Raw genomic sequence first — 20,110 nt, forward strand, 5'->3', positions numbered from 1 at the left:
TTTATTTTTTTTTTTTTTTGCCTGCTGGGGACAGGACTAGATTCACAGAGGGTGGGCCCGGTCCCGCGGCCCCGGCAGGTCCCCAGCGCAGCCCCGCGCAAGGGCCGCGGGAGCGGGGCCCCGCAGCTGCACAGGGAAGATGCGCGTAGCCCTACGCGTGTGCGTATGCCGGTGCGCGGACAGACATACAGCCCGTATATCAAATACAGGGATGACCTGCGGTCATGCTTTCACAGTCTAAGGTAAAAAAAAAAAAAAAAAAAAAAATCCGCTTGAGAGTATATATACATTAAAAACCGACTCCTCAGTGCTAGAAGCTAAAGCCACTCCATTTGAAGACCTCTCAGTGACAACGATAGATGGCAACTACTGAGTAGTATTAAAAAAAAAAAAAATCACACGTACTTAAAGAAAACTCATCACAAACAACTGACCTATATTTACAATACTGCTATTACCTTGCTTGAATGATCTTGTGCGCCTATGTCAGACATTTACAAAAGGTTTTTTGCCCCATTCTGATCATAAAATAGACACCGATCTCCAGATTTCTAATACTTTTTCACAACAATACCTTTCCTACGCAGGCACTTAAGTGTGACAAAAATAAGGGCCCTTTTTTTTTTTTTTTTTTTTCTCCAGAAAATCCATTTTTAATTAACAGGAGGATTAGATGAATGGGGGTTGATGGTTTACCATTTCAGCATAGTACTTCCTAAGACCAGAGATAAACCACGAACTTAAGTCCTTCCACCCCCATCCCGGAATTAAACAGGTAAATACACTACAATACATCTGCTACAAACTTACTGTGACAAGTAAACAAATCAATCGCCTATGGACTTAAAGGACTGCAAACTATAGAGAAGTAATGTGGTTTCTGAAAGACATTTATGACAGCCAAACAAGTTTCAGATATCAAATAATATTTTAATTTCTGAATACTTTCAATTTTCCTTGGAATATAACACACAAAGACTCGACCAAACAGTTCAGTTATTATAACTTTTACAGTATACAGAAATGTTGCACTTAAAAAAAAAAAACCTTCAGTTTTTTTAAACACAAAACTGTAAACTCTAAGATACTGAATCAATCACGTTATCTATAAGTGCCAACAGTGTTATTTTGTCATGCTGATTTCAATGGTATTTTTTAAAAAGGGAAAATATCAACAATTATTATAATACAAAGGGCTTGCAAATATACAAACAGATAGAGGAGTTTAATAACAATTCATGATGAACTATGTGGAACCCAATTCGAATTACAAAAGTTCACTTTGCTCGTTTGTTTGCTTTTTAAATCAAAACCGTAGTGTGTCTTGGACACAAATTCCTTCTACCTATAATAAATCCCCACAGTTCATTTTCTGTCCGAAATACCAAAAAACCTAGATTTGGGGGTAGTCATATGACACGTGTGGTTCATTCGGGTCTCTATAATTATAGCTCTCTCAGCTTCAAGGTAGATTTTGGGTCACCACCTTAAGTGCGCTTCCATCATTGTGTTGTTGAGGGTTTTGTTTTTTTTTTTTTCCTCTCTTTTCCTTTCTTCCTATGATACTTTCGTGGACTCAGTTTTAATTCTTTCAGAACATATATTTTAAGGATACACAGTTTTGTTTTTTTTTTTTTTAAAGAAGCCAAGGTTATATCAAAAATTATTATAGAACCACAGAATAAACTGGTTTGAAACCAGAAAAATACAAAAAAGAACAGCTATAGGTACATAGACACATAGGACAATTAATAATTTGGAAAAAAAAGACTTACTTTCTTCCGTTCTGCTAATTTTCTCCAAATTTCCTTTAAATGCACTTTAAGCGAGATTTTTTAAAAAGTTTACCCCAAAAAAAAAGAAAAAAAAGAAGAAAAAAGAAAAAGCCCACCATCATTTCTTTTCTTCTTCTTTCTCTTTTTTTCTTTCTCTCTTTTTTATTTTTTACAAAAAAATGATAAGTAGCAAGTGTTTTTTTTCTGAACGACACGGGAGTTTTTAATGCATTCTGTAAAAGTTCATTTGACAGTCTCTTTTTTAAAATTCACAGTCCATTAATTTTTTCTCCTGTCTTCTCTTAGCAAACTTGTAACATCCTTTTACATCCTTTCTTAGCAGAAGGAAATTTAAGAAACAACCAGAACCCAAATGTCATTTGCTTTCCTTTCACTCTCTTTCATCTCCCTTCTCAATTTTTTTTTTTTTTTCCTCTCTCGAATATTTTATTGAATGGACATGTAAGGCCAGTTAAAACTGCTGCCAGACAGTAACATATCCCTGATTAGGGTTTCTATGGGGGTTTTACCTACCAAACGGACGAAAAACAATTGCTCTATGACAGAAGAGGAGACAGTGCGAAGGGAGGGGAGACGTAGTAATAGCTTCCCGAATCGTGTTGGCTGGTTGGGATACTGGCTCCTAACATACTCTTCCAAAGCACACTGTGACTTCTCCTGTAAACTTTCAACATGGGCTACATCAGAGAGACCACAGGCATCTAGAAGAAAGTGTATTAAAAAAAAAAAAAAAAAGAAAAAGAAAGAAAAGAAAAAAAGAAAACAATCATCAGATTAAAAAGTTCTGGTTTGGAAAAAAAAAATTAATTTGATTTTTTTTTTTCTTATAGCTAGAATTAAGTGTAGATCGTGCGCCATCACCTCGCCCCCCAGAGTTTAAGCAGCTTTTACCAAAAGGGACAATCTCTCTCTTTCTGTGTACGTGTGCGTGTGTTTGTATTGCTCCCTCTCCTCCGGAGGGTCTCCTGTAGGATCGAGAATCCCAAAGATTCGAGGTTCCCAATGGCACCACAGACCTCAGGGGCTGACAAGGAGGTGCTGGCCAAGCAGAATGTCGTGCATCTGTATTTTAGGGGGAAAGGCTAGGGAGGGCGAGGAAGGCTTGTAGTCGAAAGGGGGCAAAGGGAGCCAATATTTCTCCCCCCTCCGCCCCCCCGTGGAAAATAATTGGGGAGAGCCTCACCGTGTGATGAGAAGGAATACTCATAACAGTGACAGAAATCATAATTGTAATAAAAAACGGGCCCAGCCAAAGATAATGGCGCCCCGGATCCAGCAACAGATTCTCCCCCAAAGAAGACAACGCGTTTTTCTTCAGTCTTTGAAACTGATTTAAGTGGCCCTTTAAAACTGATCTTGTCAGTTTAGCCTATTCAGAGGCAGCCATGCAAACTGTGATCTCTCTGTTCATTTGAGCTGTTTCTTTTCCCCCCTCTTTTCTTTTCTCTTTCTTTCTTCCCCCCTCCACTCCCCCTTCTTTTTTTTTTTTTTTTCCCCCTCTTCTTCTTCTTTTTAAACCTAAAGGCCCTTACAAGAGGAAAACTCCCTGATAGGGTCTGGACATTTTTTTTTCCCTTTCTTTTTTTTTTTTTTTCCCTGATACGCTAAAATACAATAAGTTCCCTTTAAATCAGAGACGTCTGTGCTGAAAGAGCACAGGTTGTGACCTGACCTCCCTGTGGCTTTCCTAGGCACAGGGCTAACACATGCATATTCTGCGAGTCATTAGAACCCAGATTTTTTTTTTTCCTCTTAAAAGAGGCTGCAGCAAACATTATATACATCTATGTGCGCCTGCTTTACATCAGGGAGCGTTATTGGGGTGCTGCAGAAGCTGCGTGCATCACCCTATATTTTTTTTTTTTTTTTGCATGAGGCTATCTTCCCCAGAATCAGATAACAAGAAACGTTTATCTAGTTGGGAGGCAATTTACACGCCAGGCCTCACATTTTGAAAATAGTAATAAATTAAACAGTTACGACAGGATCGGACGATTGTTTTCTCAGAAGGCTAAAAAAAAAAAAAAAAAAAAAAAAAAAAGTGATTTGGGAGAAAAGGCAGGATTGGAAATAAACTCCACGGTGTGGGTGTGAGCCGGGCAGGGGGCTGGGGAGGGATGTGAGCGTGTGTGGGATCCTCGCTGAGCGTTTGAGCGAGGGAGAAGAAAACGCATCCTAGAAAACGGTAGAAAAATAAAAGCAGCACCCCACGGATACCCCTTCCCACTCGGGATCCCTGTCTCCCTGTGGCTAGATGCGCCCTGCTCATTGATCACCTTGGGACTCCAGCACGAGTAATTTTGGGGGGGAGGGAAAAAAAAAAAAGAGAAGTTTTTTATGTGTAAAGCAATAATATATAAAAGGAAGTTTAGGTCACGACCCAGAACCTGGACAAAGTCCAGAAAATGACTTCGTTCCCCAGACCCCCTTTAACACAACAAGGAACGGATTGTGAGCCCTTCTTTTCCCACATAAACTACATTTTTTTCCTGTTTCCTGATATCAGGCTTTAAAAAACTCCGATGAGTAATTATTTTACAGGTCCTGCTTCCATTCATATGTTTATCGCGTGGCCACTTTCCCAAGCTTTCAAATGAGTTACAGAAGAAATATATGTATTTTTAAACTTAATCCCCAAACTTCTAGGGCTCCAGCACACTGGGTTGCCGAAGTTAGCAATCTGAGATAACGTATTGCACAAATTAGCGAGCAGATTTTTTTTTTTCATCCCCCAAAAAAAAAAAAATTTAGCCTCCAGAGTTAATATCAGGTTTATTACTCACCCAGGTTAAACTCTAGTGCAAGCTAATTAGATTTCACAACGCACTCAATTATTGCTTTATAACTCATGCACTATTTCTAGGCAGCAAAAGTTGACACGTATTTCCCCCCCCCTCCCCTCTCTTTGATTATCTAAGAAACACCTCGAGGTCTTTTCCTCGGGAGAGGCAGGGTTGTGCCACCCCGGGATTACACTGCGGAGAGGGAGCTTCAGCCTTCTCTTACTTTTCCATCCCATCCCTGGCTGCTTATGGTAATGATCCTTTCGCACCCGCTACTCGCTCCGGACTGGAGCTACGCGGATCCTGCTGGGTACAAATGCAAACTTTTCCCCTTAGCTTAAATGACACAGAACTGCTCGCTGCCACATTCTGTTTAAATCAGAGACAGCTCTTTGGAAAGTTGATTTATTTTATTTTATGGGATGGCAGGGAACATATTTTAAACCCGGCTTTGCGTATTTAACTTTTTTTTTTTTTTAATTCAATTTTTAATCCTGCAGGGCTTTTTTCCCTTCCTGGCTGCCCATAAAATGATCCTCTTTTTAAAGTGGTTTCACTGATAGGACGACTTGTATTTAACAACATCAAACAGATTTTGCTGCTGTTCGGATGCGTGTCATTAAATGCAACAACCCAGAGCTATACTGTTAAATAAAATATTATTTTCAATGGGAAAAGCGCAGTCTCTCGTGGCGAATGGGTGCCTCTCCCCGAGCCCCTCTCTTCCCCCGTCCCCAGCATTGTTCAGCTGGGGTTGGGGTGTGCTTTGGTTGTCTTTTCTGGGGGGGCTGTGTGCGTGTTTTATTTAATATTTTTTTTTTAAAGATATATATTTTGCACTCCCTGGAAGATGGGATGCTCGGATCCAAGGCCCTGAAGGGGAGACCCCAGGGCACCGTTTCCTAAAAGGGAAGAGACCGCGCTGGTTCTCGAGGAGGGGGCAGGGAGCGGTGATGGGGTGCAGGCAACAACACTTTGCGAGAGCCAACAGTTCTGGGGAGGGGGAGTTGGAAAAAGGAAGAGCAAAGAAACTCTGCCTACCTGAGGTGAAGAGGACTATGGCCTTTAGACAGCTATATTCTGCAGAGTCGACATGCAATGCTTTCAGTTTTTCTACTTGCTCTTGGAAGATTCGTATGTGGTCCATAAAGGCGACCACTCGGTCAGCAGACATTGGCGAAGCGTGGAGGCCGGCGGCTGCCAGGAGCGGAGCGACGTGGAGGGGCATGGAGCACTGGGCAGCGTTGAGGACAAACAACTCGCTCCAGGTCAGCCTCAGGAGAGCCACCTGGTCTGTGATCTGGAGGTCTGGGAAGAAGGGGATATTCCTGGCCCACTCCACCGCGCTGAAGAGCATCCTAGCTGCCAGTTCACAAATGTTCTCGATGCCCATGATGTTGTTGGGTTGCATGCACTGGCTGCCAAAGCGGGAGGTGGGGTAGGGCTCTGCTCTCAGAAGAAGGGAGATATATCCGGATAGGTAGGAATGGCAGTTGAGAGGGTCCCCGTTTGTCAAGGCGAACTGACCATGAGTTGGCTGTGTGGGTGGCATTCTGCCCCTCTGGACCGCTGCAGTAAATAAAAAAGAAACTACAGCTATTAATATCTGAATTGCGACCATGGGTTCACATACAGCCTGCTTTGTGTGCTTCTGCCTGCCTGTGTGACACCGGACCCGGCCAGCTTAAGGGGGAGCAGGGGCTTTTCCAGCCAGAGTTCACCCCTGCACCCCAGTTTAAGGCTCCAGGGTCAAGCTAAAGCGACCGTAAAAGCTGAGCAATGCTGGCCCGCTCGGTCAGGGCTGCCCGAGAGCCTCACCTCCCCAAACACATCCCAGTTTGGTTATTACCCCCCAGTTCCACCCCTCCTTAGAGGGATGCACGAGAGGTCTTTGTGTGCCCGGGTATTTTTTCCTTCATTCCACCAAAACCAGCTTTTCGGTTTGGGGATAGAGGAGGAGGAAGGGAGGAAGAGAGGGAAGAAACACTTCAGTTCAAAATCCCCGGCGCTGGTCCCACACACGCGTTTCTCACCCACTGAATATATTGGTGCTGCTGTTATCATACATCTTCCCCCCATCCCCCTTATAAAAATATATGGAGAGAGATATCAAAGGAGGCAAGATCACCTCACAGCATCCCCGGCGGGGCCGGGGCATTATCCAAAGGCCCCTTCCTCAGCTGCCCACGGAAAGCGGGCCTTTCATTTTGTTAATAAATTTACACGGTGACAGCGAGAGAAAAAGGGCTCGGAGGCAGAGAGACGGCGAGAAGGGAGAACGCCTAAAAATGTGGGTGATTTATATTTGTTCTGGCCCGTACTGCAGGGTTAGCTACTCTTGCAGAAACACAAAGAGAGGAGCCCGGCGAGTCCCAAGCCCCCTCACCCTTAACCTACATAGCAGCGTCCAGACACAGAGCACGCACTGGAAAACTGCGGGCTCACATTTCTCATCTAATTTTATATCACAAAGACTCCACTTGCAGAGACCTGGCCGCCCCGCACTCAACTCTGGGCTGCTCCTTCCTCACCCCCCCCACTCAACACCCCAAACCTCGTCCCTTCTACCCCCCTCCTGCCTCTCCTGGAGGGACAAGAAAACAGGGGGGAAGAAGAGAAAAGTGAAATAGCAACAATGGGGAAAGGCAGGGATGTGGCAATATATGTACACGCACGCAGGCACACGCATGGATTTGTGCGTGTATATATATTTTTAAAGGAGGAAAAATCCGGCTGGGATGCACAGCGGAGTGCTGTAGAGCCTGGGCAGGGTGAGTCCCATTGTAACAGTAATTTGAACCGCCTGCGTAAAACTGCAGGCTAAGGCAGGGTGCTGGGGGATGTATATGTATATATATACACATATATAATGCATATATATACGTGCGCACAGACAGACAGAGCTGCTGGGGGACAAGGGGTGAGGCTGAGCATGCGGGGAGGCAAGGCGGAGGAAAAGTAACCAAGACGTCAGAATGATCATCTGGCTCCTAAGCAGCGTGAAACTAAAAAATCCACTTCCAATAAACCTCCATCAGCAAAATCAAAACAAACACAAATCAATTACCAGCGCAGGGGAAAGCATGCATGCGGGAGCCCCTGCCCACCCTCTCCCACACCGCTTTCTTTCATTCCCAGAAAGTTTATTCAGGGGGGTGGGAGGGAAGAGAGAGGGGGAGGGTGGTGAGGAAAGGTTCCGGGTGGGTTTGGGGGTTTGGGGAGAGAGGTTAAAAATAATAATTTAAGAAAAAGAAAAAAAAAAAAAGCACAGAGCAAAAAGCCCCCCACCCCAAACAAACCGACAAGACCCAAAACGCAGCGAGTGAAAAAAAAAATATTAATAATAATAAAAAAATTTGCAAAACAAATGAAATCCCAATACCTTCCCGTCTCATGCCAACTTTGAGGCATTTTTTGAGGCGGCAGTACTGACACTGATTGCGGTGGTGCTGGTCAATGGGACAGTTCCTGTTGCACGACAAGTGTAGCTGAGATTCCTCCTGACACTACCGCTTGAAGAAACTCTTGCAGCCCTCGCAGGTAAACTGGCCGTAGTGTTTGCCACTGGACGTTGTCCCCGCAAACCACGCACTCGATGTGCTGCTGCTGCTGCTGTTTGTCTCCTTGGTTCTGCTGGCTCGGCGGTTGGGCTGGGCCGGAGTGCTGGGAGGGCCCCCGGGCCCCGGGGTCTGCGGGGTGTGCGGGGCCCCGGCCGGGGGTCCCTGCACCGGCGGGGCTGGCGCAGGCTGCCGTTCCCTGAGCTCCGGGCACATCGTCCTGGGGGTCTCGCCACGCACCGACTACCATTGCCATATCTATCGGACACCGTGGCCAAACTTCCTGTTCCCCTTTATTTTTCAAAGTTTGTTTGCTTTGCTTTTCAGATCAGCTTTGCGGCAGCCTTTTTTTTTTTTTTTCCTCCTTTCCCTCCCTCTCTCTCCTCTTCCCCCCCTCCCTCTCTTTTGTTCTTCTCCCCCTTTTTTTTTTTTTTTTTTTTCTTTTCAGGAGGGTCGGGGGATCTCCCGGTGCAGAAGCACGGGGCGATGGAGGGGTGTGTGTGTGCGGGGAAGGGGAGGGGAGGGGGGGGGAGAGTTGCGAGTCGATTGTCTGGGCTCCGGGAGAGCAAAGTAAAGGGGTGGGTGGGGGTGGGGGAGAGAGGAGAGAGAGAGAGAGGAGGGAGGAAAAAAAAAAAAAAAAATCTCTCAAAGATCTCCCTCTCTCTCTTTTAGAGCTGATCTGCAGCAGAGTAGTTGAAGGAGGAGAGGCGGGTGTCTGGGGGCCAGGTCCAGGGAAGCTCGCAGTCAGCCATTCAGGAAAGCCATCAAATAAGAATGAATAAAAGGTTAAAGATTACACACACAGCGGAAAAAACCACGCACGGCTGAGGAGACTTTTCTCGGCGCGGAGAGCGGACGGTCTCGCCGTAGTTTTTGGAAGTCCAGCTTGCGGCAGCAACATCAACTGCGATCGCTTTGTTTTTTTGTGGGCTGGTTGTTGGTTGTGGTGGTTGGGTTTTTTTGGTGGTGCTTTTTTTTTTTTTTTTCCTTCCTCCTCTTTCCTCCTCTCTCTCTCTCTCTCTGCTCTGTCTCTCCTCCCTCCTTCGCTCGCTTTAATTCTTCCTCTCCGCCGCTCCGCCCGGGCGCTGCTCTCTTTCTCTCTCTCTCTCCCTCTTTTTGGCTCGGGGGTGGGGGGGGCTGGCTGTTGGTTGGTTTTTTTTTTTTGTTGTTGTTGTTGTTGGTTTTTTTTTTCCTCCTCCTCCTCCTCTGGCTTTTTCTTTATTATTATTGTTGTTATTATTATTAATTATCGTGATTGTTTATTTGTTCCTCCTCGCCGCCGCCTCGCCGCCGCCGCTCTCGCTCCGTTCGGCCGCTTTTTCCCGCCGCGCCGCGTCCACCGCCGCCGCCGCCTCCGCCGCTTCTCCCGCCGCCGCCGCCGCTCTCGGGTGCCGCCGCTGCCGTCGCCGCCGCCGCCCGCGCTGCCTTATGCTGCTTCTGCCGCCTCGCAAGTGGGGCTCTCGCCTCCGCGCCGGCCGGTGCTCACGGCGCGGGCGGGGGGAGGGGGGCCGCGGGGCGGACGGGGAGAAGGGGAGGGAGGGAGGGGAAGGGGGGGGGGGGAGGAGGGGAGGGAAGGAGTCAACTCGCCAGCGCAGCGCCCAGCCGGCCGGGATGATAAAAGAGAGGGGTGAGCGCGGGAGGAGGAGGAGAGGAGGAGGAGGAGGAGGAGGAGGAGGAGGGAGAGAGGGAAGGATCATAACCCAGCGCGCAGCATCGCTCCTCGGAGGGGGGGGGGGGGGGGGGGAAGAGGGGAAAATCACCGCGAGGAGAGCGCCCCCCCCTCAAAAAAAAAAAAAAAAAGAAGTGGGGGCTCCCCCCCCCCCGGTGAGGGGAGGGGCGGGGCGGGGCGCGCGCGGGCGGGCGGGCGGCGTGTGGGCCGAGCGAGCGGCGAGCGCGCTCCCCGCCGGCCGCTCGCCCCGCTGGCGGGAGAGTGAACTTTGACACGGCTGCTGCAACTTAGCGCACGTTGCCATGGCGACCGCGCGCCTTATAAGGGCAACCCACCTACCCCCCCCTTTCTCCTCGACCGGCGTTTGACTGGTCAAAAGCTCGCGCCCCGCCCCTCGGCCCTCATTGGACCGCGACGCCCTGCGCGGACCGCCATGGCCGCCGCCGCCGCCCGCGCGGTCCTAGAGCCGGGCGCCGCCACCGCCGCCGCCGGCTACGGGGGCCGGGGCCGTCCCGTCGCTCCCCCGCCCGGCTCCGCGCTCCGCTTCCCCCCCGCCTTGTCGTGCCGTGCTCCCTCCCCGCCGTCGGGGCGAGGGGTTAAGGCGAGCCCGGCGAGGGGAGCGGAGAGCCGCCACCTCACCTGGGGCCGCCCGCTGGGGGCACGGCCTCGGGGGTCGTGAGGGGAGCGGAGCAGGGGGGGGCGGCTGGGTGAAAAATCGGCAAATCGAGGCTAAAATGAGGTAAAACTCACACAAATGACAGAAAATCGGGCCCCGCTGCCGGCGGGGGGAGGGGACCGGCGGCCGCCGCGGGTCGGGCTGCGCAGGTACGCGGGGTCCCGGCGGGGCGGGCGCTGCCCTCGGGCCCCGCTGCGGACTGAGCGGCGGGGCCGCGACCCGGCCCCCACCTGCGCTGGCCCGGGCCGCCCGGCCGGGCACCGGCCGCTGGCAGGGGTAGGGCCCCGGCGGGGGTAACGGGGCACGGCCGCGCTTCCCGACTGCTCCCCCAGCTCCTCGGCAGCGAGGGGACGGCGGGTCCAAGCGAGACACGGTGGAAGGGGGGAAAATAAAACCGCAAAAAAAAAACCCCAAACCCGCCGCACCGCAGAGCCTGGCATAGGGTCCTTTCCCTCGCCGCCTCCACGGCACCGCTGTAACACAGCCACTCTCGACCCTTCAACTTTATTCTGGTTTGGTTTTTTTTTTGTTTTCTTTTCGGCTCACACGTACGCTGACACGGTAACGCAACCGCGGGTGCCATGGCCGGAGCTGACCGAAGCGGGAACCGACCGGAGTACGCAGGGAGAGCTGCTCGTTCCCCGCACCGGCGGCGGAGCGGGGGACTACCAGTCCGTTTCCCAGTGAAAAATGGCCAAAAGACACTGGAACAGGCGAAGGGACCGAGAGATTAAAAAAAAAAAAAACAACCCTAAACCTGTTAAAATAGACAGACAAGTGCCCGGCCGGGTGAATTCCCTGCTCTGGCAAACACACGGGTGCGTGTGTCGGCTCACGTCTGAGCGGTCACCGAGCCCGGGCGTGGGGACACGGACCTGTGCACACCTCTGTGACGGATTCAGTGCCCCTCGCACACGCTTTTTCACGTGTCCACATGCACACCGCCCCTTCTGCCGCAGAAATGACATAGGTGGCTAAAGCCGCAGGTGCTGAGACGGTTGGAAAGTTGTCAAATAAAAAAAGCACCTAGGCTTGCCCGTGTCCTGCTCAGAAACCCAGTGCGTGGACACCCCACGGGCGAAGATGTGCTGTGGCTGGGTTTCCAAGACAAGGCTGTAGCATTCCCCCTGATCCTGACCGAGCCAAAAATAACCCTTTCTCCGAAACAGAGACCAGGAGGGGACTGAAAGGCAGAAGGGTGTAGGGGGGAAAGGGAATCTTTCCCCGCTAAAATGTGGGGAACCGCTTTATGATTTCCGAATAACCCAGAGCCGAGGAGGTCACCTTTCGGGGAGGGTGGGAGAAGGTGGGGGTTCAAAATGCAGAATGGACACAGATTGTTGCTCATGTTGAATTTCCTGAGGAAAAAAAAAAAAAACCAAACCCACAAAAAAACCCAACCAAACCCCAAAACAACCCAACACCAACCTTTCCTGTCTCGAATCTGACAAAGTAAACAGGATTAATTCGCCATATGAAAAAAACATCAATGCCGCTATACCAGACGCGGAAATCAGAAGAGAAAGCGGGTTTAACAGGACGTACAATATTAATAGTTTGAAGGTAGGATGGTAAAAATGAAAAGCCATTGATACATGGTTAAAAGCCGCCGTATACGCTGATTGCTCGAGCATTAATGAAGAATGCCCAGATTAACTATTTGCTCTTCGAGGGACGCAGCGACACAACTATCTATTAGCACCATGAGATGCTTTGCTATTTTTTCGAAAACACCCCTGCGAGTGGGCTGAGGCAGAACAGAGAAGTGTAAAAAAATGAACTGCGGCTAATTTCGCTAAATAAGAGCCGAAACCTGAGCGTTTGGCGAAAAAAAAAAAAAAAAAAAAAGAGAAGGGAGATTCTCAACTCTCCTTCCCCGAGCCTCATGACAATGGGAACGCTCTGTTCGAAAAGTAAGACCTGTCTTGGTTTTCCAAATAAACAAACGCATCCCTCCTGCCATTTTACTGCAGATGTAAATTATTTTAATGAGAGGGAGCGGAAGGATTTATTTTGCTAAAATAGAGTTGGGGATAGAGCCGGTGTAAATCTTTATTAAAAAAAAAAAAAAAAAAAAGAGGAGGAAGGAGGGGGAAGCTGCTTTCCTGGCAGAAAGCTGCCTAACAGTCCTCTAATTCTTTCTAGATTAAATCGCAATATGAATACAGCATCGAACAAATACCGAGTTTCGCTCTGAACTCAGTGGAAAGCAGTTACGTCTAACAGAATTCAATGAATTCCTCTTCTCCCTCAATGTAGTATGTGTGTGTTTTTCTCTTCCACCACACTGAAGTTCCATGAATAGGGAAAGTGGCTCCTATTGTGTGCCTCTGAACTTCCAAGTCAATGCAATTTTTAACCACTGGCTTGTGGTACTTTGAAAATCACCAGGGGCTGTCAGAGTTGGGTCCTCTGAAAAATTTACAGTGCTAAATCAGAGCATATGCTGTGAGAGAGGGGGGAAAAAAAAAAAATTGCTGAAGATTGGAGCAAGTACAGTATCCGGCTGCCCCCTAGTGTAAGTCTCTTATCTGCCGAAAATCCAACTTTAAAAGAAAAGGATCTCTTAAAGGGAAACGACTTTTGGCTCACGTATGCAGACCAGAATGAAACTTCTGTACATTTTAATCTGATTAATTCCTAAGGATTTAAAATTAATTGGCTCGGGCACTCCTAGACCGGACTATAAGATTTCTGCATCGGGGTTTCTTGCGAGCGCTGTATCAAATAGGTATTTTTAAGGGATAGTGGTAAGGGATGGGGGGGGGGGGATCCTGTTTTGTGATTTTTTTTTTTTTTTTCCAAACGAGGAACCGTGCCTCGCATGCTGTTGTCAGACCAAAACACTTTTGCTGCTTAAAGTCAGATCTACGTCTTTTGCAATAATACTTAAAAATAATAATAAAAAGGATAAATAATTGCCTTAAAGCCTCAGCCGAGCTGCCAACCACACCTTCGGATGGTGAGTATATTCCAGCTTCTTTCCATTGTACTTGCTTAGCCGGAGAAGGGACCGGAGGGGGAGAGGGGATCTCGGCGCTATACCTTCACCACCGACCTCTTTTTTTTTTTTTTTTTTTTTCCCATTTCCCCCCACCCCCCCTAAATAAACGCTGCCAGCTGCACACGGCGACACAATTCCCTACAGTTTAATACCTTTCACTTAAGTTAAGGGTCTTGTCGCCCCCCCCACCCCCCCTCCCCTCCCGAGCAGCCTGGAACCCGGGCAGGGGAGGCTGCGACCGGACTCTGCCTCCCGGCCGCTGCCGTGGAAATGACTCTGGGGCGTTTTGCCTCTCCACGGAGCGACCTGGAAAACCCACTCCGGCCCTTGGGTTTGTTCGCTTGTTTGTTTGTTGGCTGCTGGCTTTATTTAGCAAAAGGACGTGCGAACGGATGGTGCTGCAATTCCACGCACTTGGGTCTCCCCCCCCCTCCCCTCTTCCCCTCCTTAGAGCAACCCACGTAACCTTAGAAACGATCGTTTAAGACGCACATTAGCTAACATTTGCTTTTTTGGATTTTTTGTTTTCCTTAAAAGAGAAACACAAGAATCACAACACATTGCCCGAAAAAAGTGTCAAAGAAGAAGAAAAAAAACTATAAGTAAACATACCAAAACCATATTTGCCTTGTTCAAGGTCCCAAATCGCTTGCATCTTCCTTTTTCTACCTCTCCTTTAGTTTGGCAGGTGAAACAAACAAACAAACAAAAAATAATCAGACCGCTGTTTGCCCCCCAGAAAGATGTGCGTTGGGTAATTAAAGAGAAGTCTCCTTCTTGGTGTTTATCTAAGCGATTGTGCAAACTGATAAAAAAAAAAAAAAGGAGAGAGAGGAAAGAAAAAAAAAAGTAAAGTTACAGCCTTCGGTGGGGGGGGGGGGGAAGGAGGCAAGGTGAGGGGAATAGATTTCCCACAACCTAAAGGGAAGTGCTTTCGATGTATTATTAGCGATCAGCCTTGGGAGAGAGGAAAAAAAATCCTGAACACACTCTAACTTTACACAGACAAGATTTCAGGGGGGGCTTTGTACATAGCTGCTTAGGAATGTGCGCCTCGCCTTTAAGAAAAAATCCCCAAGCCCAAGGTAGGAGATGTCTTTGAGTGATCCTTGTCTCTCATTTCATTCCTTAGAAGGAAGAGCGTCTCGCTACACCTTGTTTGGGGCTGGAAAGGCGAGACTTAAAAAAAAAAAAAAAAAAAAAAAAATTCACAACCCACCCTTCCAATTGGGGAGAAAAAAAAAAAAAAGAGAGGGAAATCTCCTAACTTAATGACTGTGGGGGTAGGATGGATGTGACCGATTTCAGCCCCCCAACTCCCCCTTCCCCACCTCCCCCCTCCCCGGCAGGGAAAAAAAAAAAGAGAAAAAGGAAAAAAAAAGCCAACCGCAAACAACTACAGGCTGAACTATCAACACATGCACCGAAGGGGAAAAAATATATAGTGTCCTGTGTAGGGTCGGCAGGGAACGCAAGCACACGCTAAAGCAAGTTGGGAAAGAATCCGAGCTAATCAGCAATCTCTTTCTCTCTCTCTCCTTCTCTCCCTCTCCCCCTCTCTCTCTCTTTCACTGCCCCTGAGATCCCAGCTCCAAAGAGGTACTCCACATTTTTTCATTACCAAAAATCCGTTGCAATAATCATTTGTTGCTAATTGAAACCCTTGGAGACATTTTTCCCCACCCCCTTCACAAACATGGCAACTTTTAGGCATGGGAAGCACGTTTAGTTTTATTTTATTTATATTTTAAAAAATTATATATACGGTTAGGAGAAGACTGAATCTTTCACCCACGAGAAATATCAGCCCGTCGACCCCCTTCCTGGGGGGGAGGGGGTGGGGAAGGGGACCCCGGTACAGTGAGGGCTTGGGAAAATTTGGAATACATTATACCGCCTTTGGCAGGAGAATACTCTCCAACTAATGGATTCCTGCTCCTTTTTGTGTGTGTGTGTATCGGTGTGGGGGGTTTCTGGAAAGAGGGGTGGTGGTCGTGGTGGTGGGGAGCCGAGCTTTTATTTTAAGAAACTGTTAGGGTGAGGAGTGTGTCATACTTGACAAATGGAACAAATGCTCTTCCATTTCTTCCTTGTCCTTGCCTTAAAACAGGAATTAAGTTCACCACAGCCCTGCATGTTAATTGCGTGTTTACTGGGCTAATGAAAATTACAAAAGGGTTTTGCCACCTCGATCGGGGATGGAAAAGTATGAAGGCGATTGGCATGGCAGCCTTCGGGGAGGGCCGGGCCGGGTTGGGGAGGGGGGATGGTGGGCACGCACAGTATTGATCAGAAGCAGGATAAATCTTTTAACTGCTCGTTAATACCATAAATATGGTCTACACAAGTTTCCATTCTTGTTAAGTCTAATCAGTACATGGAGACAGAGACATAGCCCACTGGAATGAATTTTTATTATTGCCAGAGGGGTGCTTGCATCTGGGGGGGCTCTCTCCCCTCCTCATTTTACCCCCTCCTCCCCGACTCTCAGCTCCAAAATCCCCCCTCGCCGAGGAGGGATTGTGAAGGTGTGCAGCAAGCACAGGAGAAAAATTCAACCTTTTCGTCCTTTCTCCCTTCTTTTTTTTTTTTTTTTTTCTTTTTTTTTTTCCCCCAACCACTCCTTTTCCATAAAGCTGAACGGGTCGTGGTGGGGAGAACCTAAAGCGGGGAGCCCCCCTGCCCACCCATCTCCCCTTCTTTATCCTTGAGATCCGTGGATGAAGGGATGACCTAGTAATTCAGTTGGATGATAACCATTTTCATGCTTGAAAACAAACAGCCAAATTAAACCTGGATGGAAAGAGCAGTGGGAAAGGTAGCAGGAGCGGGGCGTTTCAGGATCCCCTCCCCAGCTCTCCGAAAGGGATTGGGAAAGGCTCAGACTCAAGACGATTTAAATCCCAACCAAAAATAATTCCAGGGAGAAGTATTCCCCCCGCCCCCCCTCCGGTGTTGCCCAGCCCTGGATTTGAAAACTTTGGCCCAACTTGTGGCGATAGCTCCAACTTTGCTCCGCAGGGGTCAGAGGTGAGGGCTATTTTAACCCCAAAAGCCTGCGAGTGACCAAGGTTGAGGCTGGGCTGGCAGCACTAATAGCCATAATTACCTCCTCCCCTCCCAGGGACATTCCTCGCAGCAGCAGCCTTAGATGCCGAATTGAAGAAAATCCTGGAGTTGAACATATCTTGGGGGGTAAATAACAGCAATATGAAGGAATTTTCAGAGCTCTCCCTTTTCGCTTGGGGGGATTGAAGCCCCCTTTTTTTTCCTTCCCCCCCCCTCCTTTTTTCCCCCCCTTGCCAGCATTCCCAAGGCGCTGGGTCTTTGTCTTAGAAGGAATGGAGTGTCTGAATGGTGTGAAAGGGACAGAGAGGGTCGCTTCAAATCGATTTTACTTGTCCTCTCTGTCTTTTCGGATCAACGCCCTTCAATGGACACATAGGTGCTCTTTCAACCAAAAACTTGTGCAACATTTTCTGCCTGTATTGGTGCTAAATACAATAAATGCTGGGCAGATTTTTTTTCCCCCCCTTTCTTTCTTTCCAAAGCAGAAAGCACCCTAATTAAATTGTTTTATATGGACAGTCAAGACAGACCAATTAAGTATGCATTAGTATAAAGATATATTCGAGAGATAAGCGCTCTATAGGAGCCCTGCCTAGGCAAGGTGTGTAAAGTGTCCTCTCGAAGAGGGGCTGGAAGCAGGGTTTCATACGGATTTTTTCCCCTCCATTGCCTCCTATCCTGGAGTAGCGGGCTGAATAAGTTAGCGAAAAGCCATTAGTGGAAGTGGTTTCTAAACAAAAGTTAACAGGTGGATGTGGCTGGTTTTAGACTCGGGTAGCACTCGCACGTCTATAATACCCAGCCATACGTTTCTGCGATGCACATTTACAGAGATAAACCGCCTCCCACCTAGAGCTGCCGTGCAAATAAAACAAATGTCCGGGCTCTTCTGCGGGCTGCGGGACGCGGTGGGAGCGGGCACAGAAACACTGCGGATGTAAAGGGTGCGCCTATAGCGCACAGGCGCCCAGCCCCGCATCAGAGGGCGGGCGGCACGGCCATCCGGGGTCACGGCGAGTGGAAATATTTCCTATCCGAGGCATAGGCTTTCCCAGGAGTGAAATAACAGAGCAGGATAAAACATGGACACGCGAACTTGTCTTTCTGTCCCTTTTATCACCCTGGGAAAGCTCTCGTCTATGGTTAGCCGCAGGAGCTGGGCTTTGAGCTCTTCTCCATTCCCATTGTTATTATTAGTATTAGTATTTTTATTATTAGTACTATTATTTTTCTTCACTGCAGATTTTCCACGTCGTTCAAAAAAAAAAAAAACAAACAAACCCTAAACAGACAAACAAGCACAAAAAGCCATCAGCCCCCTGCCCTGCCTCAGCCTGATGCTGGGGCAGGCAGAGCTGTGGGATGCGGTGAGGAGGAGGAGGTGGAGGTGGAGGTGAAGGCTGCTAGGCGGGCACCCTCCATCCCTGGGCATTCGGGTACCCCCAGCCGCCGAGACAGAGCTGGGAGCGAGCTCGGTGCCCGGAGATGGAGGGGATCGGGGGAATCGCCCCTTTATCGCAACATGGCACGACAGGGACAGGGCGGGTTTTTGCCGGAGAGGCCGGGGCTCAGGGGGGTACACAGAGGGGTACAGGGATGGGAAGCAACCCTGGGGCGGCTGCCCGCCTTGATTTTCATTTTTCCAGCAGCGCTTAGGAAGCGTTAGCCCATCACAGGGAGGTGGGAGACGGGGAAGAAGGAGCCATTCCTCGCTTAGGTGCTTTAATGTCACGATAAACAGGTTGGAAAGAGATGTTTTTTAAAGCCTCGGCTTCTCTTTTTACCGGTTACCTTCGAGGATAAATCATAAGGGAGCGCACGGGGGGCGAAGAATCCATCTAAAGGAGATCTCAGCAAGTCACTGCCCGGACAATAGCCCACCTCCCGTCGGGTTGCGTATTGATCAGGAGAGGAGCTGAAGATGTCACCACACTAAATATTTACTGATCACACACAAATAGCCGGGACTCGAACGATTTTCTCCTGTGAGGAGAGCAGAGAGAGAAGGGTAAATCATTTTATTAGTGTGTATAAAGCAAAGAGCACACTCTGGCTTGGAGTGTTTTAAGATGTGTCTTCAGCTGGATGAAAAGAGTTAGGGAAATCGATATGGAGTGATTAGACGAGCCAGTCGTGTCAAAGAGAGAGGCTGCGAATTTCATGGATTTGGTTAGACCGGGCGGGGGGAAATATAGCGAGAGATTAAAGGGAGGAACCCATTGTAGCAGAGCCAATGGAAAAATAATATCTAATCAGAGCCGGCAAAGGTAGGGAAGGGGTAAGACCCACATTTCTGACGAATTCCATCGGCTGGAGGGGGGATCAGGGGCACGGAGGCGAAAGCGGGGGAGATGAGGCGAGCAGGAGCCTGGAAATGCTGCAGAGCCAACCCAGGAGAGGCAAAGTCGCCTCTGTGGAGCAGAGCTGGGAGATCACCCGAATGGGGACAAAAGAACCAGGGACAGGCGAGAGGAAGGCTGGAGGGAGCGGGGTCCCCAGCCGCCCTGTGACCACCAGGCAGGGGGGTTTCCAGCAGCAGATGCCAGGGCTTTAAATCCTTCTCCTACAACTTTGTTCTCCCCTCTCCTTCCTCCCCCTCCATCCCCACCCCTTCCAAGCAAATGTGGTGAGTAAAATGGATTTTAGCGTTTAACCACCTCGTTTTACCCACGTAATGACAAGGCTTGTAATATGTAATCTACAGATTACTGCCATTCGAGGGTGACCACAAATGACATAAAAGAAAAAAACACAAATGAAAAAAAAATCAGCATTTCTGCAAATGACAAAATGGCTAAAACCAGCCTGTGCTGTGAGTGTGGAAGTTGAGGATTTTGCCAGTCGCAGGGAGCGATCCAGGCTCAGGTACAGCCCTGGGTTGTCTGGGCGGATTAAAGGAAACTTCGCTGGAGAAGAGCGAATGTCCAAGTGCCAAAGGGCAGAAAGCTGGGAGCAGGGCAGGGCTCTGCCAAGCCACGCTCAAATATGTCCTTTAGGGATGCTCGGGATTTTTTTTTTTTCCTTTTTGCTTTGCCTCGAATCACTGATGTTTGGGCCGTGTTCAAACGCTGCCTTCTCTCCGTCTATTTTTCTGTAGCAGAAAATAGGATGCGACCGCAGAGAACTAAGGGAAAGGAGCCGAGGGAAAGTTTGAGCCGCACTTTAAATGATGCTGATCACTGGCAGGGAGGAAAGACATCTAAAGCTAGGAACCGAGGAGTAAAACTGATGTGAAAACAGCTTTTCACTTCTCCTCCAAGTGCTAATTTTGCTACTGTAAACAAACACTGAAGTTAGAAACAGCTGCAAATACCCCGCCGGGCACCCAGGACTTAGGGATGAGAGGGGGAAAAAAAATGACTTTTGCTCATCTGTCGGGCTGATTTTCACCTAAACTCTACTTTCTCCCGAAATCAGTGGCTGATGCTGGTTTCAGTTGTGGAGAAGGAGGAAGGAAAAAAAATAAAAATGTATATATAGGCGTATTGAGCGCATTTCACGTGAGCCTATGGAGCGCAGGCAGCTCGGCTGGATCACTAATACAACAGGAAACCTC

General features: G+C 48.6%; 1 protein-coding gene and 1 long non-coding RNA gene across 5 annotated transcripts in view; one reads left to right on the forward strand and one right to left on the reverse strand.

Moving 5' to 3' along the window:
• Positions 1–14,255, reverse strand: NR2F2 (nuclear receptor subfamily 2 group F member 2). 2 transcript variants are annotated; one of them, XM_086756883.1, is made up of 3 exons: positions 14,098–14,255; positions 5,621–6,148; positions 1–2,497 (listed from the first exon to the last, which is right to left on the reverse strand). In XM_086756883.1, exons 1-3 carry the CDS (start codon positions 14,138–14,140, stop codon positions 2,223–2,225), a joined length of 846 nt encoding a protein of 281 aa, XP_086613009.1. In that variant the 5' UTR covers positions 14,141–14,255; the 3' UTR covers positions 1–2,222. The 2 variants fall into 2 exon arrangements, with proteins under 2 accessions (XP_086613009.1, XP_086613010.1); XM_086756884.1 differs by lacking the exon at positions 14,098–14,255 and adding an exon at positions 7,962–8,116.
• LOC147599222 (uncharacterized) overlaps positions 12,812–20,110 on the forward strand; it is a 21,924-nt gene continuing 14,625 nt past the window's right edge. For 2 of the 3 annotated variants that reach the window (XR_015259828.1, XR_015259830.1), the window contains exon 1: positions 13,237–13,443. This is a non-coding gene — a long non-coding RNA (uncharacterized LOC147599222). Of the gene's footprint in view, positions 13,213–13,236; positions 13,444–20,110 lie in introns of those variants that run through there. The other variant, XR_015259829.1, reaches the window with a different exon arrangement.

This window comes from Chlamydotis macqueenii, chromosome 12 (genome assembly GCF_036417535.1).
Source record: "Chlamydotis macqueenii isolate bChlMac1 chromosome 12, bChlMac1.mat, whole genome shotgun sequence".
Taxonomy (NCBI): Eukaryota; Metazoa; Chordata; class Aves; order Otidiformes; family Otididae; genus Chlamydotis; species Chlamydotis macqueenii.